The 27,994-nt window shown below is 33.6% G+C and overlaps 1 protein-coding gene across 2 annotated transcripts; it reads left to right on the top strand.

The window, feature by feature from the left end:
* On the top strand, nucleotides 1-27,926 carry LOC133190211 (glutamate receptor ionotropic, NMDA 2B-like). Of its 2 annotated transcripts, XM_061325712.1 has the most exons (17): nucleotides 1-795; nucleotides 1,058-1,090; nucleotides 6,562-6,764; nucleotides 7,007-7,132; nucleotides 12,680-12,819; nucleotides 13,028-13,211; nucleotides 15,079-15,208; nucleotides 15,629-15,858; nucleotides 16,620-16,767; nucleotides 22,201-22,387; nucleotides 22,693-22,818; nucleotides 23,873-24,093; nucleotides 24,369-24,529; nucleotides 25,945-26,129; nucleotides 26,272-26,507; nucleotides 26,653-26,816; nucleotides 26,951-27,926. In XM_061325712.1, exons 1-17 carry the CDS (start codon nucleotides 376-378, stop codon nucleotides 27,243-27,245), a joined length of 3,189 nt encoding a protein of 1,062 aa, XP_061181696.1. In that variant the 5' UTR covers nucleotides 1-375; the 3' UTR covers nucleotides 27,246-27,926. The 2 variants fall into 2 exon arrangements, with proteins under 2 accessions (XP_061181696.1, XP_061181697.1); XM_061325713.1 differs by lacking the exon at nucleotides 1,058-1,090 and having other exon boundaries at nucleotides 2-795; nucleotides 26,951-27,924.
* Nucleotides 27,927-27,994: the final 68 nt, after the last annotated feature.

The raw sequence follows: 27,994 nt of genomic DNA, 5'->3' as shown, positions 1-27,994 counted from the left end.
GAAGACGCAATCTTAGGCACAAGGGATGAGTTTCTTGGAAACCTAGGTTTATATAACTGACGATGAAATGTTGGTTTTACTGACTGAAGCATCATAGCACAGTGACGCTATATGTATTGTTTTTTGTGAATTCTGATGTAATTGCAGATGAGCCGTATCTACCAGGACTAGATGTGATCTGAAGTCAGGGTCTAATGAATAGGTGTGCACTCTATCATCAACCACCGTTAATAGCTACCAGGCGCTGGAGATGGGCACATGCTCGCTTGATGGCATCGCCGTGTTGAAAAAATATTGACGGGTATCTATGGTTTAAAGAAAAGATATACTGCTACATTTTTGTTTTGGGAAGTAACACTGGTGAAAATATAAATCATGGAAAAGGATTCGTCAAAGTGTGTGGCTTTAAAAAGTGGAATATTTTGTGTTATAATTTTAAAGTTTTTTATTTGGACTGCGAATTGTCAAAGGGCTCCAAGAGCAGAACTTGACATCATTCTGCCGGATGTAGATAAAGTCGTCAAATCCATTAATAATAGAAATTTGTTCGGTATCATGAGATCCATCAGAAGAATGTACTCTCCATTTCCAAGAATTATAAAACTGGAGAACAGTAATCCGAGCGAGATTCTAGAAATTTTCTGTGAAACCGTGTTTAAAAAGAATGTGAATGCTTTAGTTCACCTGAGTGTCACCAGAAAAGCGGAAAAATCTAAGGATTACATTCTAGGTTTAGCAACTAGTCTTGGACTTCCGGTCCTTTCGTTTGATCCGGATTATGTGGGGGCGCTAGAGGTAATATTCTCTTCTTCCCATTTATTGAAAATCTAACATTAAGTTCATATTCATCACTAACAAGAACGCGACATAGAGAATCATTTAATTTCACACCAGCCAAATTTGCATGCTTTGTTTGCCTATCAAGAATTATGCTTACATAGATGATTTTGAGTTAGTTATTACAAAGCTTGTAACTTTCCACTTTATTTTAAAGCTGAGCATCTCCGTTTTTATGATAGATGTCTAACTTAATGGTAAATGATTTTCAAATATGCAGACAACTAAACTACAAGACAGCGGTGATGGATCGGTAATGTACAGTGAAAGATGCATGAATTTATGTATTTGTATACATCGTATTCTTGGTTTTCTTTCCTTCTTGCGAATGTTTTTGAAAAAAGAGGTCGCCGATTCTGTCATTGATGTTTTTACATTCATTTTTAGATTTAACATTAAATATTGAGATTGAATTTTAAAAACAAAAAGTAAGAATTAAAGAGAGAATGGCTCATAATCTAGTGAAAATCGGCGATCCTTTATATATTCAATAGTCTTCTATCTTTGAATAATATTCTCTTCCTTTATCTTCTGGTCTCCTTAAAATGAGATGCAGAACTGTTATCAGGAAAAAAAAAGTATTGATAAAATCAAGTAAGGTTGCTTTCTATAAACATGGCATATCATCAGTATTATGGCGATTTTTTTCAGGAAACTTTCTTTTAAAACTTTGCGAAACAAATCCGTTTGATAAACATTGAGAGACTGCGAACCGTTTAATGCATACCAAATTTGATTTACTTTGTTCGATACAGGACCAGCTTGTCTCGTTGAACGATTACATGACAATGTCGGAGACATGGCGATGTCATTCCGTTAAATGCTCCCATTGATCTGTGATCCGGGTTTTCAATGCCATGCGTTTTCTGTCATTCACACTCAATTCAGTTGGTACTTTTGAATAACTGATGAGAAATGAATGGATTTTAAGCTATGTTCAGAAACTAGCCAGAGTGAAGTTAGTCAACGGTTTTCCAAAATCGTACAAATTATATATATATATATATATATATATATATATATATATATATATATATATATATATATATATATATATATATATATATATATATATATACATGACTTCATATATTGCATATCTTAAAATTAAACTGCACAGTGTCGCTATTTTATTAGTGATTTGCAATGAGTATTAACTTCAGTACTTTAAAACCAATAAATTGCAGGACTTTTCCATCTCTCCATTACGCGAAGTATCAATATTGTTCTTCTGATGATTTTCGTAATTGTAAAAAAAGTCCCTCGAGAAAAATACAAATTGATTTTGAATGTTCAATTTCACACCCAAAATTTCATTTATGTATCATAAGAAGAAGGATATTTTACAGAACGTTCATTTTGTTACTACATTTGTATTCCAAAAGCACGTTTTTATTATACCAAATCACGCACATCATAACATGGCGTCGTTTTCACATTTGAGAAACTCTAGCAGCCTTATGAGGTATTAAATAAACCCAGCAGCAAGAAGCCGGTGAAATATAACACAAGGGAATTCGTAAACTGACAGTAAAACCTCCACCGAGGTTGGCTTTGTTCTTACTTGTAGCTGAGAGTTCTCCAGAGCACTAAATCCTATACATTAACCTGTCACCGTATAGTCTTAAGTTTTTGTGTGAGTAGAGTGTATCAAATTTCTTGAGTTCCATATAGGGATCAACTATCTCTGTCAGAATTTTGTTCAATGCGGAGATTTTCTTTGGAGGATAACACTTGGTAGTTTTAGAACAAAGAAGATGGGCGAACAAGGAGGGCGAAATGCCTATGGTGCGACAAAATAATATGACGGTGAAAAATTAAATCTTAATTTTCTTTGATATTTCATCGAACATTTAAGTATACTTTATGTATGCATGTAAATCTCCACAATTTGCACAAATCTCGCAAGGGTTGAATTTATTTGTCTGTGAAATAGCATACACACACCAAAGAGAGCAAAAAGGATCATTTCTCATATTATAACACATTTCATATAAGTGGATCTTTGCTTCCTTTTTGAAAGTTTATTCCAGAAATACTTGAAGTCCATATGCAAGTCTCAAAGGAAAATGATACTCGGGATTTTTATTGGTAGGGTTCGAACCCCAAGAATTCCACATTTTCTTAAATAATAGAGTAATTTTTGCCGAGAAAATTTCCCTCAGAAAAGTTTTGTTTATGAAAATTTCATAAATTTCAATAATATGAACTTTACCCTAAACACTAAATTCACAAATTGAGTATGATTTTTATATATCTGAAGCTATAGGCATTCTGCACGCCTTGTTCGCCCATCTCCTTTAAAGTTTGTATTTCTCTTACTCTATTTTGTCATTACTTCAATGGTCTCAAAATAACGTCAAAGGTGATAAATGAATTAAGATATAGGAAGCATGTTCTATTTGTTTCACATATTGATGTATTTACAATAGCAGTGTAGCTCTCTCTCTCTCTCTCTCTCTCTCTCTCTCTCTCTCTCTCTCTCTCTCTCTCAAACTTAATTAACAGTGAAAAAACAATAAATAAATCTAAAGGTGTTAGTTTGCTACACCTATATAATATAATTCATATTAAATAATCAAGTTTATGGGTAAAGGAAAATTCATTTAACCATCTTTGAACTTATTGTATAGATCCGATTAACTATGGAGAAATCATGTTAAAAAGGACATCGCTACTTATTTTTTCCCCAACAAAATTCATCAAACAACAATAAAATTTCTGGACTATATCTTGAGGGCGATTTCCTATTCTGCTCATTCATTTAAATAGAGAAGATGACAATTCTTTGCGACGCTGTCAAGGTGTGATGGTTAATTAAAATCTGCTAGCTTCAGAAGTTAATAATTGGCTGTAGTTGGCTGTATAACTGTTGTCTTAGGATAAACCTTTAAACTGGTCAACAGGGAATGCTTCTTATGAATGACGAGAAAGTGATTTAATGGGAAATATCGCTTTTATCACGCCACACGGATGCCCGTGGTATACTGAAATTATTAATGAACATTTACACTATCTTATTACGGGAGGTGAGCACCTGCTGAGAGCTGCTCACGCCTGGAGAATTTTGATATGTTGCAATTGTTTTCCGGGGTAATTATTATGTACAACCTTTTCGGTTTTATGTGGACTGTCAAATGTTTTATTCCATTTGATGATCTTTTTTGTTACCATTTATATTCCGCAGATAGGTGTCGTCAGAAGAGTATCCATTCCAATCCCAAAACAACTGATGTTGTTAAAGAAACAAGGAGGTTTTGCGTCTCTTAAATGCTAAAAACTAACTGACAAGACAAAACTTTGTCTCTGCTGAAATTATTTAATCGTGGTACACGTTAACCTTCAGATCTGGATGAATATAACCAGAGTCGAAACACTCTGAATGCGTAACTTGCTAGTAAAGGCATGTAGTATACAACAATGTACAGCAATGTGAAGCATTAAACTTTTGAACTTTCACAGACTTAATAATGGGGGATATTAAGTCATGCTACACCCCGTGTTTTTGTGTTAAGTTGAATAGTAAAACCCATACATCATAATTAACTATCAGTGGTTCATTCTGTGTGCATAATTAGTTCACTGTTTTCCTCTCATTATCTACTGCGGCGGAGTTTCAATCACAGAATGGAATCGTTAGGGTTCCCAGCAACAAAACTTCAAATTTTCTTATGATTAGTTTGGTGTATGTGCATCCTTAACCTTTAAACTATATCTTCACATGTAGGTGAAAATAAACAAAGAAGCTTATTTTATTCATGATTGCAACAACATGCACACTTTATTAGCATAACTACGATTATTAGCTTCATGTCTTTGAATGTTAACGAGAATTTTTTATACAGAAAAATCTCTCTGTAACAAAACAGACAACAAAGGAAAACCATTAAATATTTTCTTTGATATCTTATCCTCCTTTGTGTTGCTTATGATATATATTGGGAGTTGCTGAAAAAATTGCTTTGTAAAAATGAGGAGAGAGATGGCTTTTTCACCCTCTCAGACTAATACGTGCAACACTCAATATCCCAGGGTCATATCACAGAACGCGCCTTTATGGATGGAGTTTGAGGTCGAGGAAACATAAAGATAACATTTCACCATTTTATAGATATCAAAGGAGGGCTACTTCTAGGTGCGACTTTCTGCACTTTTTGACAGATTGGCCTTTATCTATGTGTTTGTGAGAGCCAGAATCCGGAATGTGACAGAATGTCAGAGAAGTTAATACCCTCTCCCTCAGAATTATATGATTTGTTTTGGCTGCCTCAGATAGAGAGCTTGGGATTCTGTCCAAAAGTATTAATGTCAAGCTTTTTATCAATAATAATGTGTAGTTATATGCAATTTACCTCGTATTTTAGACTTCATTAATAAAATAATCGTGCAATCAAGCTTTTGCAGAAAAATATACCATTTTATAATTCTTTAATTTACAATTTACGGGACAAAATTGGCCTTTGGTACCACAATGAGTTGATATAGACCTAATAGCACAATAAAATTTGTCGAGTCAAACCGTCACTTATCAAAGTCCTGAAAGTACTGAAACTTATACTTTTAAAAAAAAATCTTAGACTGTTTTCTTCAGAACTTGAGTCGTTTTCTTTGGTGTATGTTGTAACTATCCTGGTATATATCATGTGTATTTTCTAATTTAGCTATACTTACTGGATATAATATTTTTGTCTTTCTTTGTTGTATGTAAGAATTAAGACACCGTCTTTCAATATATTTCCATTTGTAAGTCATTAAATTATAATTTTAATCATATTTGAAACGTTTTATAGCTAATAATAAAAAATGGTACTTTCTACGAATTTCATATATTTTAAGATATGAGTTCTCTTTATTTTCAGAACTATAATTTTAACCAATAATTTCAGCGGTAGTCTCTATGTTCTTTCAGTCTATGTACTATGTACAGTCAGTGAAACTTTATAAAGAAAATAAAAATAGAATAATTAATTAAATAAATAAATGTTAGTGTAAATACATTACTACTTGTGTCTTTGGATATACGTATATGTTTCATTAAAAAAATACATGTACCTGGTGTTCTTCTGTATGATCTTGTACATGCATATACATATATATAAATTACTGTACCTGTTTTGCATTTCTGCAGTAAACGCTCTACTGAAGTTCGTTAATACATAAAGTGTATGTAAGATAAAAACATTTATCATGGACTCGTTAAGAAGCGCCTCAAGGATCATTAATCAGAACTGAGACACTTCTATTCAGCTGATCGTTAAGCTGGAGTTCCAATGAGATTTAGCGTAGCGATTTCATTTATGTCAAATTTATCATCCAAATTTCATAGATTAAACCCTAACAAAATGAGATCTTGACACAGTGTAAAGGAAGAGATGTATAAATCTGGTAATTTTTTTAAGAGTACGGACTTAATTAGGCAGAGCCTAACCGTTAAGAAATTTAACATAACATTTTCCCATCTTTTTTATTGACAATATTTTTAAACTACTTGTAACTAAAGAAGATTACTAACCTGTAAGAAAACTGCTTCTCAGTGAAAGATTGTTTCAAGTAGATGTCATCTGAATTACTTCATATACATTTCATAAGGAAATCAATTAATTCATTCAAAAGAATTAAGTCAGGTTAAAAATTCATGTAATCTAATCACGTAATTTCAAAACCCTTTTGAAAGAAATTTACGAGCCCTCAGTTATAAGATTAATAAAAATTGTCCCTTTGTAGAACCCCCAAAACAGGATGGTCCTGCAGTTGGCCCCCACCCTTTACCACCAGGCCCAGGCTATGCTCAAGTTTATGATGACCTTCAACTGGACACATTTCACTGTGGTATCCACGACGGAAGACAACAATTTTGACTTTACTGCAGCTTTAAGGACACTTGTAAAAAAGAATAATGACGTCAACATCCTCAGCGGCCAGTTTAGGTTTTGAAAACGAGACTGTGCAATATTCTTTCAATTTTATTACTTTTTAAGGAGATCTTTAATCGTGTATATAGATTTAAAGAAAAAAACTTTCTTCTTTTATAACAACAAATCATAAACAATAAACAGGTAAATGTATATCTGCTGTCTTTAAGTTCTAGTTATGTTTTCAACCATACTTTTCAAAATATTATAATAATATTTTTTATCTGAATCTGCATCAGTCAAATGTTTCAATTCAGGTTCAAAATTATGAAAGAGATCATATTTGAGTACGATGACAATGATTCATATGACGTCATGACTCAGAAGGCCGTCCACTTCTTCAGAACACAAACCCCGAAAGACACCAGGATTTTCTTATTACAGTAAGTATGATGCTGTATTCAGGGAACTTCTCATTATATTATCAGTACAACAATATTTATCTTACTAAACATCTCCACCTCACAGCAGAACACAATATTATGTACAGTAGTCAGTACTCCGTGTAATTATATCATAGCCTTTTTATTGCTGTATAAATATGCAATTATATATCCATATGTTTATACAGAACCAACTTATTATGGCTAAATAGATAGTATTAAAAAGATATATTCATTTTGCTTTTTCAATAAAAATGGAACTCGTAAATTTACTTACCTTGTAATTGGTCATTTGCAAAAATTATTTTGTTAAAAAACATTCTGATTGTACACACAAGTACTCTGAAGTTGATATTAAAAAGATGCTTGAGTTTCTGATTGACAATATCTATGTGGTTTTGGAGACCAGGTCTTCCAATAATCTATTGGAAATTTTTATAGGTACCAATTGCGCCCCATTATAAGCAGACCTATTTTGTATTCATATGAAGCAGAATTTGTTCAAAATCGTGAAAAGAAGAAAACACTTGCTGTGGCCTTCAACTCGACATTTAGATATATCGACGACGTATTGTCAGTTAACAATGGTTATTTCCATTCGTATGTCGATACGATATATCCCAATGAGCTTGAAATAAAAGATACCACAGAATCTTACACATCTGTTTCATATTTGGATATTTTACGAGAAAAAGACGTTAATGGTAATCTAACAACCAAACTTTGTGATAAACGTGATGACTTTAACTTTTCAATCGTCAATTTCCCTTACTTACGCAGCAATATACCTTCATCACTTGCATACGGGGTTTATATCTCTCAGTTGATTCGATACGCAAGAGCGTGCTCTACGTATGAACAATTTCTAAAACGTGGTAAGTTATTGACAAACAAGTTGATGAAACAAGAATATCAGCAGTCTCGTTTAAAGTCGTCATTTCGTAAGTTCTATGGTCCATGACCTTGTCAGCAAATATAATTTTTCATTAAGTCAAATGCTGACTGACGTTTTTCATACTAATTGTTAGGCCATTATTAACACACTGAATTGTCGACAGATTTTTCCGTTATTACCCGATGATGACAAGGAGCACACGGCGGGTGTGACCGGTCTTCATGGGATGCTCACTCCTCCATGGCACCTGATCCCACCTCTGCTCCAAAATTTGTATTGTTTGGAGGACTTTTGAGCTTGAATACTGTTCGTTATCTCCATACATTTCATTCAGTCTCTTCATCGCAATATATTGAAAGAAAGATACAATTCTTTGCGAAAACCTTTGGATATATTTCGAAGGCCTGTAATTGAAATAGGCACAAAAAACCTTAGGGGGCACGAAGTTTTATTCTGTTTTGGAAAAATAATGTAAAAGTAAGGGAGAAAATGCGACGAACTAGACCAGATTCGAACCCTGCATGGTGCCAAAACACTAATCAGGTATCCTTTTTTTAAAAGAAAAAAAATCTTTTATTAATAATCAGTAAATGCATCACTTTCAGTTGTATAAAATCAAATTAAAAATTTTACAAACACAGTCAAAAAATAAATAAAAAAGCATCATTAGTCAGTTTAGTTAAAGGAATTTCCATCACAATGTTTATCGCATATTATAGGTTTACATGTATATTAAACTAAGTGTGCACCAAAATTCCAGATAAAATTACAATTACTATTTTTGAATATTTTTCTTGCCCACTGAGAGATTGAAATAACCGTCAACGTGTACCATAATTTAGCCATTAAGAAAGCAATTGGCTACAATACTAGTAGTTCTTCCTTGAATCGATCAATGTCTATTTGATTTTTTTTGCACTTGATCTCCACAGCTCAATATTCATATTCTATATGATTTTTACCAAAATAAATACCAATTATTTTCATGACATTTGTTTGAAAAATATTCAGTAATATTTGTTTATGTTAAAAATATTTCCATTTCCTATGCACATAATATCAGACTTCTGAAAATTTATTTTGGAACCAGTTGTGTTTCCATACAACCCCCCCCCCCCAAAAAAAAAAAAAAAAAAAAAATTAAACAAAAAAAAAAACCAAAACAAAAAAAAAACAAACAAACAAACAAACAACAACAAAAAACAAAAACAATTCAAACTTCAAAAATTAAGTTTTTATTACAAACAGCCAGTTTTGTACCATCTATTTACCCTCTTTTATCAAACATTGAAACTGGAGAATCCTTTATTAATTCATTTTGTTGTATAATATGACTTAATGGCTCTGCAGATAAAACATATAACAAAGACGATGTCGGACAACCTTGTTTAACTGAATTCTTAATTGGAAAATATCCTGTTAAGAATCCGTTTACTCGTCAGGTGCTCGACCAAGTAAGCTATCTGGCCACCGACGATCGAACCTGCCTGACGCCACAGTAAATTTGTTCATTAGTAATTTTTATCTTTTAAGCAAATTAAATTTGTCTAAAGGTGTTTGGCAAATTTGGAGATTGAAGGTTAACTTGTGAATAAGTTTTTTTAAAAAAAAAATATTCCATGCTGTTTTTAATATAAACGGCTACAAAGAGTAAATTAAAACATACATCTTATTTACTGCACTTCGTTTCGTTTCGGAATACCTCACACTTCTTAACTGCATTTTCTATTTTAAATTTCAAATTTGTGGCTCTCCAGTAATAATTAAAGTCAGATTTCTATTCTTATGGTGCAGATATCTTGGGGAAAAAAATACAACAAAAGATCATTAATAAAACAAAGCGTTAGAATAGCTGCAGTGCTTGTGGAAGTCATTTTTTGTACTTGATGTTTTATCCCGGGAATGATTTAATTATGGCTGACGCTGACGTAACGTAATAAAACCACGTGGGACATACTGTTACTGAGATCAATATCAGTAGCTATATACATAACTGTTAGCTACCTCCAAAAAATCTACTTTCGTCCGTTTCTTCTAGATTGAATCCATTATTTCCAGACTATTTTTCGCTGTGTAAGCTTTTTGTACAAAAAGATTCAGTCTATAGAGAGTTCAGTATTATACAATTATTGCTGTTTTTGAGGTCAATACGATGATTTAGACACCTGAGGAGTACAATATTCACCGAGCCCGAAGGTCCATTAGTGGAGGACCAGCCTTTCAATGAATATTTATAGTCTAAATGAAAAGTAAAAATTTACGTTCAGAATAAGAGTGTTGGAGGGGGAGGGGTCCCCTCCCCCCCCCCCCCCCCCACAATTATATATTCGCTAATGTTATGTTCACCTGAGTGGAAGTCGGTAGCAAGTGAAATAGCTTTCCAAAACTATTGTTATTTATTTAGAATTTCCCGATTTATTTCCAGACCAATGTAGAGAAATTAAATCCTTATAATCACCTGGAAGGTTACATGCAGGTGAACATAACGTAGTTTGTTTGTTTGTTTTGTTTTGTTTTGTTTGTTTGTTTTTTTTTTTTTTTTTTTTTTTTTTTTGTTTTTTTTTTTTTTACATTGTTGGATCTCAGCCAATCAAAGAGATAGGAATTATTCAATCATATAATAAATATATTTATCACATGTCCCCTGTATCCAGTGGATATCACTCACTTGGTACATTTTTATTGTATTCCGACACCTCGTGATATTACATTATTGAATACATAGATGATCTGTGTGCATTTGTATCCATAGAAATTCGATTATTCATTGGAATAAAAAAAGCATTTTTTCCTTTTTTCAATTTTAGTTAGTATTTCTAGAGGCGCAATATTGCTAGCTTTATTAAACGGGAAAGCTAAATGCGTTAAATAATAATGATAAATATATTTAAAAGATCCAATATACATGTATTATGACGCTTTACTGAGTTGTGACAAATAATTCAACAATATAAAATGATTTTTTAAAAGTGACTTTCCACTGAATTCAGATAACTAGTAAATCAAATACATGTAAATCTATAATGTCTGTATGCCAGTTATTAAGTTTAAATCCAAATTAAAACTGGGTTTTCTTCCTAAAAAGTCATGGGCTTTCTAAATGTATTCAAAAAATGAATTGATTTTATGTAGAATCTACGAAGTAATAAGAATTGAGAGATATGTCATTTATATCCGCAAAAACTTCAGACGATATGTCGTATTTGGAAGAGAAAAGAGGGTACTGATCGTTCTTCATCAAAATTTCTAATCTTTCATACGTTGAATTCATCTGTATATATTAAAGCCCTCACACATTGTTCATGATAAACACAGATGAAGATGCATATTTTCAAGTGAGCACATTTTTTACTTCACCAGGATTTCCTCCATTTGTTTTTATTAGTGTTAACCTGTTATCTGATACCATTTTGTAATTCTTATTGATTGAACAGCACCCCTTTTTTCACCAGCAGCAGGTGATAAATGCTTGCTTTTTGGTAATTTTTGCTTTATTTAAACGATGCCATGATGGTGGAAAATAGATGGCTTCACAAAAAAAAATTTCAGATAAGAACATCTGCAAACAACGTGCTTAACGAGCACTGTCTCATCTGTTGGATTTATTTTACTAAACTCATGACGATTTGTAGAGTCTTCAAGATGATATAAATGACCTAAACGTTTCAAAACAAATACTTAAGTTGCATAATCTGATTTTTCATTTCAGATATATTTTTATTAAACATTCATTTATAAATATCAACATGTTTCTGTCACAATGTACATAGGTAATTAATGGTTATTAGGATGCTCAGTTTATCCAGTATAAGAACAGAAACCTGTGATCTGGTATTTGTGAGCAGATACCAATCTTGTTATAACCCCGTTATCGAAGATTCGTGGGTCATATAGTTTTTGTTCTGTCCGTCCGTCTGTCTGTCCGCAAAAACTTTAACCGTGCCCATCTTTTGGTTGATTGGAGCTATGTCTTTCATATTTCACATGTATATTACTTGGGACAAGACCTTTCTTTAGTACCAACATATTTGACCTCTTGACCTTGGAGTTTGACCCATTTTTGCAAAATTTTACCACACTTTTAACCTTGGCCATAACTTTTTTGAACGGTGGATGCTAGGGCTTTAATACTTCACATGTCTATTTCTTGTGATAAGACATTATAGTATTTATTAGGGTATAAATATTGTTTGCCTTTTGACCTTGACCTTGGAGTTTGATCAATTTTTAAAAACTTTAACTTTGGCCATAAGTCTTGTATAGTTGGAGTTTGTATTTCACAGGTGTATTCCTTGTGACAAGGTCTTCTCTAAGGTACCAACAAGTTTGATCTTCTTACTTTGACCTAGCTTTGAGTTTGACCTACGTTTGAAAAAAATAACCTTGGCCATAACTTGAACGGTTGGTGCTAGGGCTTTCATATTTCACAGGTGTTTTCCTTGTGACAAGAACTTTCTTTTGGCACTAACATTTTTAATCTCTAAACCGTGGAGTTTGACTTGCATTTGAGAAACTTTAACCTTTGCCATGAGCTGCCATACGAGGGCCTCAGTGTTTCCTAAACACATCTTCTTTGAATATTTATCATTCACCAGTTTTTTTTTAATACTTGTACTTTAATTGCTTGTGTACATGTAAATCAAATTTTAAAGTTCAGGTCAGGCGAAAACCCTCTTGGACGCCGCTGCAGAGGCTGGTTTAACTACATACAAATATTTATGGATTGTGACATCACAGAGTATCGGAATTCCCACAAAGAGAGCTTCCAGGTCTTATCCACTGGGAACAATAGGTAGATATTTTGAATATATATTTATATTATACATATGTATAAGGGTTCCAGAAGGGGATCACAGGAAACGTGTTTTTAACAAGATTTTATTAAACTTCATGAAAGTAATGCTTATATGTGCGTTCATGGTTTAAATGACTGTAAGAAATCAAAGCATTCCAAACATAATGTGGTGAAAACTTGTTACACAGATGAAAATGTATTCCAGGTGTGAGTTACGTGACAACAGACAGTAACTATGCAGATTCTGTCTACAGAAGAGCTGTAGAGGTGGGCGTGGCCACCTGGGTGGGAGCATTGCAGAAACTGAGAGGGCGTGTCCTTCAACCGGATTTCACATGCAATACTTCCGTCCCTGCTTCACCCTGGGACGCTGGACATGAATTATACAAGTAAACAATAAGTTATAGGATTTTTGTATGAAAAATATTCGAAATTTTTTTTAAATATTTTAATGACTCATATAAAAGCAATATAATGTATAAAAAAAAAAAAAAAAAAAAAAAAAAAAAAAAAAAAAAAAACACACACACACAGAGGTTTGAAATCAGACTTTGTGCAAATATTACAGTCGAAATCCGTTCCGATTTAAAGTTCAGGTAGAATGCGATATCATCAAGGGGCGTTCTGAATACTTGGCGCTAGTCTCTGGATGATAACGAACCAAAATCTTCGCTGCCGATCGCGTGTTTCCTCGACAGGTAGTCAACCTTTATTACTAAATGTTGTCCAATGTATTTGACATGTTTTGGGTTAATCTCCTTCTAATTCTGTAAGCGCACGCTTTATTTCCGCAACCAATCTCCTATGTGGTCGCAGCTGTTTTTGAAGTACCATTTCTGATTGAAAGACCTCTGTGTATTTCGGTTTTTTTTTTAATTCAATAAGGAAAAAAATATTTAATTCCTTTTAAACTAATGACAAGTTATGAAATAAACTGTCATTATAATGATTATCTGAAAAAAATAAATAAATAAAATTCACCATTTGCAACCAAAAAAAAAAAAAAAATCAACCGAAAGACTTTATTTTGAATGTTTAAAAATTCCAAAGGTTGGTGAATCTGCAATTCACAAGAAATATTAAGATATTTCCTCTTCGGCACAACTTTCTTCCGTGAATTTTAAAAGGAAATTACCGTTAAATTTCGTGGTAAAATAGGAAAGCAAAGTCTCTTGGTTTAAGGTAGTCCGATTCTCAGGTTCTGAAAATCGGCAGTTAAGTAATTGAAAATGTTCACAAAAATGTCTCTAAATTCACAAAGCAAAAGGCTGTATTAACCCGTGGTATTTCTTCAAAGTTCATAATTATAGTTAATGATACTATATAGAAAAAAAATTATCAAATCTCAAGTACATTTTCTAAGAAACGCGAATTAAAGCACCAGCTATTCATTTTCTAATTGAAAATTGATCAACAAATATATCTTAGAATAGAAACAATAGATATCCAGACAATCGGAGAAAATTACATGTTTTTCTTTATACTTAATATAGTGTATTTCAGTTCTTCTATTGACTGAAATTGTTATATAATATGTAGAGTAATAAGCTTGTACTATCATTGCAAGATATCAGAGATCACTTTCAATTTCATATCAAGCAAATAAATATTGGTGTTTAAGGTTGCATTAAAGGAAATTCGATTCCTCTAAAAATGTATTCATTTTTGTACTTTTATGGGGTACAAATGTCAACTTATTAAAAGACCGTTTGTGAGACTTCAAAGAACCCTGAATCATATTTAGATGCATGAAATTAAAATCTTTGCATGAGAAGATTTCAATTTCAATCTTCATTTTGAGCCTTTTTTAATTAAATGATATTTGTAAGAGTTGTCTTTCCTTGCTAAGGAGCGGATATCCTTAAACTGTTAAAGTTAACATATCTGTGAACAAAGATAATCCATTCGATGTTTTCATTTTTTTTTAAAGTTTGACATTTGAATTGAAATCAAAGCCACATGATTATCATATTGGTATCTCTTGAAATAAAAATACTTTTCTGTATAACTTTTTTTTATAAGTATGATCCTTATAATACATTCTGTATTTATATAATTGTGAGTTATTTAACTATTCTGATTATAAGCGAAAACAAATGCTCTGTTAAAGTTTTTGGATTCGAAGAATATAAACTAACCATAACATTTTTTTCTGAAATTAAAACTTCAGTCAAATTTGAAAGCTTATTTCAAAATTATTTTCCAGCATCTTCATGGATACATTTTAAATCTTTTAACTTGCCCTTTTAATCTCAGCTTGATGAAAACCTATGAAAACACACGAGGGGGAACTCTTGTCAGCTATGACGAAAACGGCTTGAGTCGGAATGTGGAACTAAACATTCTTAATGTACAACTGGAGGGGTTCAGCAATGTGTGGCGAGAGGTACAGCATGTCATTGTTAAAATAAAGCATCAGGTACGCTAGGCATAGGATTTACCATTAGCCAAGAGGGATGGCAAGGAGGCCATTATTCTCCGAGAGAAATATTTAATCAACTCTATTTGTATTAAAAAAAAATTTTGTTTAGGTTTTTTTTTTTTGGAGAATGCATTTCTTTTTCACAAGATGATTGATTAGAAAATGTATTTTATTTATTCTAATTGATATGTCATTCCTCCTAGACAAGCAGAAGACAGCAACGATTTTTTCTCTCCTTTTTATATCTAATTTAAGTTGTTTTTAGCAATCGTACAATTAATATACACGTTATTGTGCTAACAATTAATATGGTTACATATTATATACATGCTATTGTGCTAAGAATATGAATAATACGTTATCAACGGGTTTGTTTTTCGAAAGATCGGAAGTTGGTATGCAGATAATCGCACCCTCACTCCTAAACTAGAGTTGAAAGGGATCACATGGCCGGGGGACAAGAAAATCCCTCCCCGCGGGAGACCTGAGCGGAGGTACTTCTCTATAGCCACTCTGGAGGAGGAGCCCTATGTTATGTACACAAAGAGGAACGAGAAGGGGACCTGTAATCCTCCCGCCGTATCGTGTAGAATAATGTACAATAAAACTTTACAGTAAGTAATAGGTTCTACTCTTTAAACCCAGAATTAACGAAATGATTTTGGCATGTCAAACACAATGTTATTATTATTACCGTTATCAGTGTTGGTGCATGACGGAATAACTGGAACATCGCTATTGTTAGACTTTGTTTTAAAAAAAATAAGATTTTTGAAATTCTTTTACACAGGCATTTCTATGTCATGCCTTAGAAATTATAACAGGGAATCTCTGAAAACGTGACAGATTTTTTTTTTACCGAGTTCACATCTGAATTCTTGGACTTTCTGAGAGTGCCTTGAAATTGAATACTCGTATACCCACTTTTTGGAAAGATAGTTTGGGTACTACATTGTACAATGAAACCTGTCTAATCCGACATGCACTGGGAGAGAAAATTTGTGTCGGAATATCGGAATAGACAGGGTCACAGATTGTACAGTGTAAAAAGCATAGAAAATAACAATTTGGGAATTCAAAATAAAAGGTCAGAGTTCACTTTGAAATAGATTACAAAGGTGTCGGATTAGACAGTTTTACTGTAGTACAATGTATTTTTTTTTGTCCCAGTATGTCCATCTGTCACACTAACTCATCTTTTCATCTTTGGGGGGAGGGGCAATTGGGGGTCGAAAAACCGCGTTTTGTAAAAAAAAAAAAATGACTTCCATTCTTCATGAATTTCTTTAATATCAGACTGGTAATGAATTTATTAAAGTGTTTCTTCAGTTTGGATATCTAAAGCAAATTATTTTATTTTGACACTATTCAACAGTGGCGACGACCCCACAGTAGTTAATGGAACCATACAATGGTGCTGTGCCGGCCTCAGTATAGACCTACTGGAGATCTTTAGAACACGCCTAGAGTTTGACTATGACCTGTTTGAAGTCCAAGATCGTACGTGTGGAGTTAAGAACCAGGTAAGCCTGTATGTCGAATGAATTCTCGTCAGTTTGTCCGAATATATGAATTAAAAAGTAAGCATGATCTACTTGTAACAAGTATATCCTCCATAGAGACGTAAAAACCTTTGGTACATGTATCTAGTTGAAAATTTTAACAATAAGAACTTATTATCTGATTAACGTGTAAATAAATATGACAGTTGTTTCCTTTTCAGTACAACTTTCTTGCATGCTTTTAAAAAGAAAAACATTGTTATATTTTGATATAAAATAGGAAAACAGTGCCATTTGTAAATCAGAAATATCTTTTTAAACAATGAAAATTCACATAAATGCGAAAAAATCAATTGGTGTTCTTGATTTGTTTTGGTGTATATTGATCAAAGTTATCAATATTTTGTTAAAGAAATTATTACCCCCTTGCAATAAAATTAGAGGGGACTTGTATGTGTATGTATGTGTGTGTGGGTGAGTGAGTGCGTCAAGTAGTAATTTATATCGGGATCGATATGTTCTTTTGCGAGGATGCTCCGCCTTGCAGCGCCCTAGTTATCACCATCCGTTTGATCTTTTGTTTTTATTTTTCAAAAATAACATTTAAATTGAATTAAAAATGCATTGAATCTAAACAAAAGTATTGAAAAAAAATAATGTGATTTTTTTTTTCAATAACTTTATTGAATGAGATTGGGTTGTAGGCGTACCTCAAACCTTTTTAAGCAATGAAAACAATATAAATTGTTAATTGACTGCAGCCAAGTCTTTACAAAACCAACCATTTTAAGTTCACCCAAGAAAGAGGCTCAAGTGAGCTTTTGATCAAAGTTTTTTTCCAGCAGATGAAAGTATGTACATGTATATTTCATATTATCACCTTTCCAAAGCTGATCAGTAGACAAATAAATATCAACTAAACTTGCAACATATACTTATGTATACATTTAACATCCTTGGGTGGGGGGGGGGGGGGGCATTTAAGTTTAGTCAAATAAGCCCTTGTCTTTTTTCAAGTGAAGACGAGAAGATTAAGAAGTTGTGAAAAATAAGGTAGTGTCTTCAAAAATATTCTAAAAACTTTCTAGGTTATAGAAAATAAAACATAGATAAAAGCTTCCTTATTGAGTCTAGATTCAAAGTAGTTCAAATTATCCCCCATACGCTGGTTGGGCACAAATGGGGGTCAAAATATTTACATGTATACATGTAGGAAAAGACGAGCTTCCCAAAAACTGAAAGGTAATCGAATAACAAAATTGATATGCAATCATCACCATGTATAACTTGCAGATTTAAATTTCTTCAAGTTAAATGTGGGTTAGGATGGCGCCACAGTAGGTTATCATTAATTTTGATTAGAAAATATAGATGAGAATTTTTATTTAAAAAAATCAAGAGCAATTGGGTGGTAAAGAAAACACCAGTAGATATGCAAGCATTCCAATAAAGTGTACATTAAGATTTGTTGAAATAATGGTCCACGGGACAATTAAGAGTAAGGAAACAGCAAAGGATAAAGTTTTTTTTTACATTTGAATGAATAAAAACATCTTTAAAAATTTCAAAATTTCGCACAGAATTATATAAATTTCTGTGAAAACAAGAATATAATCCGTGCATTAAGTTTTGTTGTAATGTAAATTAAAATTGTGACGTTGAAATCATAGAATTTGATAAGTTGATCGCAACAATAAGACTTTCATTTTTCTACATTGGCATTAAGATGAATGTTGTGGCCCTTGCATTGGTCTCTTTATTGACGTGATATTGAATTAATGAAGTTTTGCATAGATATCATTATTTTATTATCCAATAGGAGATTGTTCATAAGAAAGTTATATCCTCTTGCAATATGTACTTTCGACCAGGTAATTTTTATAATTCTCGTTTAACGTGTAACTGCTTTGGGATTCATCAAAATTATTGTTTTTACACCATCGAACTATTTTTATGACCATTTTACAACACTCTGATGCAAGACTTCTTGATTGAAAACACTCATCTTGTTCATGTTCCTAATTTAATCTCCTGTAGTGAGCAGAAGGCAAAGGTTTAATGACTGGCTAACAGAAAATATTATATAATTGATTTTATTTTTGAAAAAATATGTGGTCTCGAATATATTAACCCTGTCACATCTTACCACTGATTTTGTTTTGGTTGTACAAGTCATTTGCGTTTTGAAAATTCTCTAAAATATAAAAATGTGTACCAGAAAATAAGGGAAAGAAATAGAGAATGCAATTCTGTTTACATTCTTATGGGATGAGAAAAACGCCACTATTATACAAAACTTAAGATCATCCAATCTCAGAAACAATTTCTGGGACTTTCAAAGTTTATAAACAATTCACAGTAAAGAGGGCCTTCCCTACTTTCAAGAAAACGAATCTGTCAAAACAAATTACAAAAGTATCAAAACAAATTCAAGAGAGGCTGTTTCTAACATTATATCTCTATCTTGTATTTCTTGTTCGGCTTGTTTTATTGGTGTGTATTGATGTTTAGCTATAGTAAACATAATTACAAACTGGGTTTTATTAATCTGTTACGATAAACTGAAAAGTTGTAGACAATGTTGCTTCGAGAAATGAGAAATTGCTATTAACAATCCTTTATGTTCACTCCTCTTTGTATTCATGAAAGACAGCATACATGTACTTTATCTGTATAAGTATAATGATATGCTTTTTAGGTCACCTGAGTCACTCAGGTGACCTATTGCTATCCGTTCTCGTCCGTCGGCGTGCGTCGTGTGTTAACATTTGAACATTTTTAGCTTCTTCTCTGAAACCGCTTAACCAATTTTAACCAAATTTGGCATATAGCATCTATGGGTGAAGGGGAACAAAAATTGTGAATTTCATGGTCCCTGCCCCCCTGGGGCCTGAGGGGTGGGGCTAAAACCACCAAAAATAATGCAATCTTTAAAAATCTTCTTCTTTACTCCAGGACATCAAGCAGTCAAACTGTTGGCATCATTGTAATAAGCATTGAGCCCTCTACCAAAATTGTGAAATTCATGGCCCCAGGGTCAGGGGTTCTGGTGCTAGGGTGGGGCTATATAGATCATATAGTGAAAGTGCATTATTTCTTTGAAAATCTTCTTCTCTGCTCCTGGGTATTAAATAAAGTAACTAAGTACATGGTTGTGAAGAGCAAGAGAGCCTCTTCCAAAATTGTGAATTTCATGGCCCCAGGGTCAGGGGTTCTGGTGTTAGGGCAGGGCTCTATTGATTATATAGTGAAAATGCATTAATTCTTTGAAAATCTTCTTCTCTGCTCCTGGGTATTAAATAAAGTAACTAAGTACATAGTTATGATGAGCACAAGTGCCTCTTCCAAAATTGTGAAATTCATGGCCCCAGGGTCAGGGGTTCTGGCCCCAGGGTGGAGCTATATAGATCATATAGTGAAAGTGCATTAATTCTTTGAAAATCTTCTTCTCTGCTCCTGGGTATTAAATAAAGTAACTAAGTACATAGTTATGATGAGCAAGAGTGCTTCTACCAAAATTGTGAATTTCATGGCCCCAGGGTCAGGGGTTCTGGTGTTAGGGCGGGGCTCTATTGATTATGTAGTGAAAATGCATTAATTCTTTGAAAATCTTCTTCTCTGCTCCTGGGTATTAAATAAAGTAACTAAGTACATAGTTATGATGAGCAAGAGAGCCTCTTCCAAAATTGTGAATTTCATGGCCCCAGGGTCAGGGGTTCTGGTGTTAGGGCGGGGCTCTATCGACTATATAGTGAAAATGCATTAATTCTTTGAAAATCTTCTCCTCTGCCCCTGGGCATTAAGGTGATAAACTAAGTACATAGTTATGATGAGGAGGTGGGCCTCTTCCAGAATTATGAAAGCCATGGGCCCTGGGTCAGGGGTTCTGATGTTAGGACGTGGCTCTATTGATTATATAGTGAAAATGCATTAATTCTTTGAAAATCTTCTTTTCTGCTCCTGGGTATTATTCAAACAAACTAAGTGCACGGTTATGATGCATAAGGATGCCTTTTAAAAAATTATGAATTTCATGGCCCCAGGGTCAGGGGTTCTGGTATTAGGGCGGGGCTCTATTGATTATATAGTGAAAATGCATTGATTCTTTGAAAATCTTCTTCTCTGCTACTGGAGATTATTTAAACAAACTAAGTGCATGATTATGATGCACAAGGATGCCTTTTCAAAAATTGTGAATTTCATGGCCCCAGGATCGGGGGTTCTGGTGTTAGGACGGGGCTCCATTGATTATATAGTGAAAATGCATTGATTCTTTGAAAATCTTCTTCTCTGCTACTGGAGATTATTTAAACAAACTAAGTGCATGATTATGATAGGCAAGGATGCCTCTTCCAAAATTTTTAAATATATGGCCTCAGTTTTTGGGGTTCTTGAGGAAGGGGGGGGGCTCTATTGATTATATAGTGAAAAAGCATTAATTCTATTAATTTATCCTGTCTGCTCCTTAGCGTTGAGCTGATAAATAAATTGCTTAGCTATGATGAAAATGGGAGCTTCGAACAGAATTTTTAAATCTTGTGGTCCTAGGGTCAGGGGTTCTGGCATAACGAGGGGGGGGGGGGGCTTTTGATAATATAGTGGAAAAGTGTTAATTCTTTGAAGTCCATAGTTATGATGATGAGGGTAACTCTTCCAAATTTGTAAATTTGTTGACCCTTGGTCTTGGGTTCTGGTATTAGGGTAAGGCTTTGTTGAATCTGTAGTGAAAATGCATTGTACCTGTGAAATTCTTCTCTGCTTCTGGGCATATCGCAAGAAAACTGAGTAAAAGTTTAAATGATATGAGTAAGCATATCTCTACCAGATTTTTAAACATCTGGACCATTGGTCTAAGCATTCTTGTCCTGGGCAGGGCTCTATTGATTTGTATTCTACTGAGAGAAGTTATTCCCCTTTTCCATTCACCTTTGATAATTAATCACTGTAAATAATTTATTTGAAAGGATAGAATAAGATAATTATGCAAGAATGTTTATCATAAAATTCAAAAAGTATTTTCTTAGTTTTAATAATCAGGTAGACCTGTAATTAATAGATAAATAAAAATGAAACAAAAATAACTTATCTGATTAAAAGTTCTTCAAAGACCATAAGAGAGGTCAATGCTAGAGGTCTTAATATGGGTTTTAAAATAGTACAGAAGCACTCATAATTTGTTAATAGTCTGCATGGTGATAGAACTTAATATATGAGTTGATACTGAATACTAGACTAATTATTTTATTGATCCTGATCTTCCTACTTCTCTTGCTTTAGGGCAACAAAGCTTCATCTATCGGTGTATTTAACTTCTAAATTGTTGTATTATACTCAGGTGACCGTTAAGGCCCTTGGGCCTCTTGTTTATATAATACTGCCATCCCACAATTTGACATTGCATGTTCATTTGGGGATAAATCCTTCATCATCAATAAAGGTTGTAAAAACTTACAGAAAACTGGTCAGTGGAACGGTCTAATTAGGATACTCCAAGAGGGCGGGGCCGACATGGCTCTGACGTCACTCCAAATAACACCCAGCAGATCTGAAGCTGTAGAATTCACAGTTCCATATTTGGAAACAGGGACGTCAATTATCGTTTATCTGCGAAATGACACCATCTCAGCTTACGCAATTCTGGGTAAGCCAATGCCAAAAAGTTTTTTTAGTGTATAAGGTAAAATAAATTGACGTATGGATACGAGTTATGGAGAATGATTTTAAAGTTAAGAAGACAAACTTTGTAGCAGCATTAAGGATATCCAAATTTCAAGATTTTTTTGTGTATTATTTTGTATTTTCTAAAATGTAAGAGTTTTTCTCAGGAAAAATTTTGTCAAAGTAATGATATTAAAATAGAATGACATGATAGCACTTCCACTTGAACATGTTTAAATCTACGCAAAATTCTTTCATCACCTTGATTGACTTTATTTTCGTGGACAGAGCCTTATGATTACGGGGCGTGGTGTCTCATTCTCTTCATCAGCGTCCACTCTGTAGGGGCGTCTATTTTTATCTTTGAATGGCTGAGTCCCCGGGGCTTAGATCAAGGGAGGACTCCAATGCGAGGTAACTACCAGGTAAATTTATGTCAATTTCGGGTAAGGTCATCTGTTGTTTTCTGTCTCTGGGCTCATCATGTTACACAGAAGTCTGCATTTTTTAATGTAATAAGTTGATATATAATGACATCATTCAAATCCCCTGTCTAAATCAAAATTGATGTAAAATATTGTCTCTTTCCTAAGTGTTTTAACTTGGAGTTTTCTCTGTTGTATGTAAAATTTATACTTGAAACTTTCGTTTCTTGCAGATGAAAGGTAAATATTTTGTAAAAAGGCTAGATCGAGAGAAATGGAGGTTCCTCGAATGTCTCGCAATAATTCTTTCCAATATCGTTAAATTATCAAAATTGGTTTTCAGTTCTGGTTTTTTAAGCTTACAAATCTATTTCAAATATTTAAGCTAAATACAGAGTAACAGTCCTAGCTGCAGATCAGTTGTCTAAAAAGATATTGGGATGGGCGATCAGAGAGCTACCCTACCACCCATTAGAAAAGTGTGTATTTATTGCGTACAACAAGTGCGCTGTTTCTCGATTTATTTCTCCGTATATTCAAGCTGCCATCTCAAATATTACTATTCGTGTTTTCCTGACAGTTCTGTTACTACTTCCACAACAAAACATTCCCCATAACCGTTATTAGTAGCCCTCCTGGGTCTGAAATTGAGATCATCGAAAATTTTGCATATATAAACTGTCATTTTTGGGTATCAAGACACTTCAGTTCAATGCGCTTTGTGCAGATGTCAACCACGAAAGAAGTTATAGTTTAAGGATTTTTAAAATCAAGCTTTTGTATAGATGAGGTAAAAAAATTTGGAAAAAAATGAATCCAGAATCAACTTTTTGTGTGCAATATAAAATATATACAGGGTTTTTTTTGTATGATTGGCACTTTAGCTCTACTGTCTGTCTATATTTTTTTTCGGAGAGCTACAGTTCTGCAGCTACATTACTTGTTACTGTAATCATAGTACTTTACTAAACTATGAGTTAATTGATACCAATAAAGCAAACTTTTTACATATTATGATATATTATTTCAATTTATTTTCCAAGAGCATTCCTTTTCCCTTTTCCGCTCTTTTTGGTTGATGTGGGCCATGCTTTTTGGCGCCTCAGTGTCAGCTGATAATCCACGTGGTGTGTCGGCCCGTTTCATGGGAAATGTCTGGGCACTGTTCGCTCTAGTGTTCCTCGCCAGCTACACAGCGAACCTGGCGGCCTTCATGATCACCAAAAACACGTTCTATGATCTAGAGGGTATCACGGATTGGCGGGTTGGTGATTTTCCTTCTCTTATACAAATCTATGGAAGTTGTTTTTTATGTAAAATTATTATGAAGGAAACAAGTCTTCATGGTTAAATATTCTAATATTTATATATTATTAAAGCCTTTTCAAAATTCAATTGAGCCTAGCATTACCGTGCAACCTTACACGGGTACACATGTACTTGTATGAAAGAATGATAAAAGTAATCCGTATAAAGACATCAATGTTTTGAACAATATGAAGTACCTCCATAAGCTGTTATAAAGTTCTCAAATTGCAGTTGAATTCCCCTCTTAAACATCAGCCACCTTTCAAGTTTGGGACTGTGTTTAACAGCAGCACAGAGGAAAACCTGCGCGTGAACCATCCCGCCATGTTCAAATACATGCTACAGTATAATACTCGGTCTGTGAAAGAAGCCATTGATCTCCTGAGAAAAGGGTAAGGGTCACGTGATTAGAGGATTTGAACATGCATTCTTTACAACTTATTGTATAAAATTTGTTGAAAAGTTGTATTCTTCAATAGATGCAGTTTGAAACTCCAGACATGGTCCTTTGAGAGAAAATGATTTACTGGTGAACTAAATTGGTTTCTCTTTTTTTTTTTTAAATCATAATTCCTTGCATTAAAGTTGATTTATTTAAACAATAAAATGCTTTCTTTGGTTGTTAGTACGGGAATTAACGTTGCAGCTGTTGCAGAAAAAATGCATTACCCGCGTAAGTGGGTTATGTAATTTTTTTCTGCAAAAGCTGCAACGTTAATTGCCGTACTAACAAACAAAGAAAGACATTTTATTGTTTATACTTATATCTGTACAAATAATCATTTAAAGTAGGATTTAGTAGATGAAAATACTAGTTGGGTATAACTATTAATGATATGTACAGTACCGTCTTTGTACGTTTTATTGATGGAACAGCCACTGCTCAAGATATCTAGATCTGTACAGGTTATATGCTTAATGCTGTTTAGTGATGATTAACGGCAATGGTTTTCGTAAGAAATAAAGGAGATAATATTCAGTAGATGTAAATACATGTATTCTTGGAAAAACTATTGTAATCATTTAGACAATGTATAAATATCAGACCACCCTGTTACAGCGGTGTCTTATAATGCATCATACGCTGGCTCAGCTTAGATCTTTTCATCAGCACAGCTTTAATTTAACTTCGGTTATGAACACTGTTTCTCTATAATTAATATTTTTGGCATGTTAACGGCTTTTAGTCGGTTGTGTTTGTTTCAAACGAAGGTGTTTTGAAACAGACATAACAAACTGTCTCATCCCTCTGTAACTATTTCAAACTTCCAAAGTCTTTGATCATGTAGCTTAACTAAATTGTTTGTTCTAAGACAATGGAAGGAAAAAAATGACGTCTCCCTGCTGATATTTATTGATGTATCCCTGGCAGTAATTTTCACATGAACAAGAAGTGTTACATTGTATCTTTCGTTACCTTGAGTTCTTTAAACATTGATAAACTTCCGGTTACGTAAAGTTAGTTCACATTTGTTCCAATTTTATACGCATACACATAAACGAGATTCCTGAAACAAAGTATAATTCGAATCTCCCATTAGAAATTTTGATACAAGTGTTTTGTTTAATGTTTTTTATTCGATTGTTTTGTTTTTCTTTTCTCAAAGAATAAATCTTTTTTGCAAATGTAAACTGGTGATTGATCTCGGGTTTGAAGCTGTCATGAGGAAATTTTGTCAACCAAATTGACACAAAATTACAATTTGACATAACATTGGCTGCATCTTACCTGTAGCAATATGGAATTTTCCTTTAATAACCATTTTAAATACCAGGTTAAAATAGTAAATGTATCTATTTATTACAGAGAAATTCAAGCCTTTATCTATGACTTCACCCCTTTACAATACCAAGTAGGCATCGATAAAAACTGTCGGTTGATGTTGGTTGGTAAGCCATACGCCATGTCTGGATATGCAGTGGCCTTTCCCAAGGGCCAAACAGAGCTCAAAGAGGAACTGGACGAACTAATTTTAGAATTGCAAGATGACGGTAAAATCATGTTGATGATTTATGTGCGAGTAATCAACACTAGTTACATGTGATAGACTATTTTGAGTCATTTGCAATGCAGTAGTGATTTATTCGTTTCATACTGTATTTAAAAAGTAAAGAGATATGCTTTATGATTTAGGTGAACTCGAAAGACTCCGGAAGTATTGGTTGTCGGGTCCATGTTATTCCAAGCAGCGGATTGGACAATCCAGTCAGAGGCTGCGCGAGCTAAATTTCACCAGCGCTTTTATCCTGTTAGCTTCCGGAATTGTGTTAGGAGGATTACTTCTAGTGATGGAGCACCTGTATTTCCGGTTCGGCCGAAAATATTTGAAAAAGTACGATAAGTGTGGATGCTGTGCTCTTGTCAGTCTGGTAAGTTTGCATCAAAAGATATATGGTTGTTTTTTCATTATTTTTATTTTCTATATGTTTTTGATAAAATTAATATACTTTTTAGCATAAGAAATAATCTTTATCATATATCTTTGTTTATCAAATATCGTCCAACTTGTTTCAGAGCATGGGAAAATCATTAACATTTGAGCAAACAATTATGGAAGCCATAGATTTAAAAAAGAAACACAAGTGCAAAAACCCTATATGTGAAACCCAGCTTTGGAAGGTTAGACATGAATTGGATATAGCCTTGTTAAAGGTCGAAAAACTTACAAAGGAGTTAAGGTAAGTTTTATTCTAGAAAGTAAAGGTAATATTATGAACCATTTCAAAAGAATGATAAATAGCCTAGTTTGCTTACACTAGAAAGGCATATTTTATAATAGTAAAGGGTAAAAATAACGTTTCTTTTGTTTCAGACGCGAAAGGAATTTAAATGCATTAATTTCAAGGCGTAATGAGACTGCCGCTACTTCTGATCCTTTACCAATAGGATGGAAAGACAGTGAAGCAAATGATAAACCCCCCGACTCCACTGAAAATACAGATCTGGATAACCTCAAACCTGATAACAATATACGACGTTCTCCTAGCTATACTCAGGCGGTGACCTCTGACCCGTCAGATGACGACGAGGTCAGGCAACCCGAGAGGTCAGACATTAGGTATAGAGAAGGAAAAGTTTATCAAAAAGTTGATGGTGGCGAAGTTTGAAAAAAGTCGCAAGGATTTTATTTTTTATCATCATGTGATTCAGTATGCTACAATCAGCATTACACCCTCTAATGCTCAGAACCGTCCATTTGTGCCAAACGGCGGCAGACAACAACTATTTGGAGTTTCTTCCCCCTCAAAGCAACGAGCTGAACACCAATGACCACACGTTGTGTGTGTCCTGCTTGAAGGATTATATTAAAGTGCCTTAGTATTAGCCAAACTTGTTGGAGAAAGAATTAAGTTCATCATAGTTTACAATTATTAGCTGCTGATTATCTAACAAGGAAAGAACATTAAGTGAATTTTCAATTAACGTACGTGATTCTATTGTACAGAGTGCAAAATAAGACTGTTTGAAAGTAGATAATGATTATATGTTATATAAATGTTATTTTGTGTATATGTGGGATTAAAGTGTCATTATAACTGTTTAACTAAAAACAATTGTTCTTCTTCTGCTGGGAGTTCCAATTACTAGCTTTTTCCCTCATATGACTAAATCTGAATTCTCGGACATTTTCATGGTACAAGTCGGAAAATCCCGCGATTTTTGTAGGACTGCAAAACTCTGAATACATGTATTATTTTCAGAGCAAAGAAATGGGATATCTCAAAGATCAATTGATCATTAACGTAGGTTTTTTCTTTCATAGTGCAGTAATAGTAGACATAGGGATCATTGCATTGCTTCTGTACAAAAAAAGCAAAGAAATACATGTAGTTTCGTTAAGTAAGAAACGCGAAAT

Source organism: Saccostrea echinata, unplaced genomic scaffold, assembly GCF_033153115.1.
Source record: "Saccostrea echinata isolate AGI-Se365-2 ecotype Australia unplaced genomic scaffold, CSIRO_AGI_Sech_v1 ptg000022l, whole genome shotgun sequence".
In the NCBI taxonomy this organism is placed as follows: Eukaryota; Metazoa; Mollusca; class Bivalvia; order Ostreida; family Ostreidae; genus Saccostrea; species Saccostrea echinata.
Note: the sequence above shows the minus strand (reverse complement) of the source record. Positions and strands in the feature narration are given on the sequence as shown.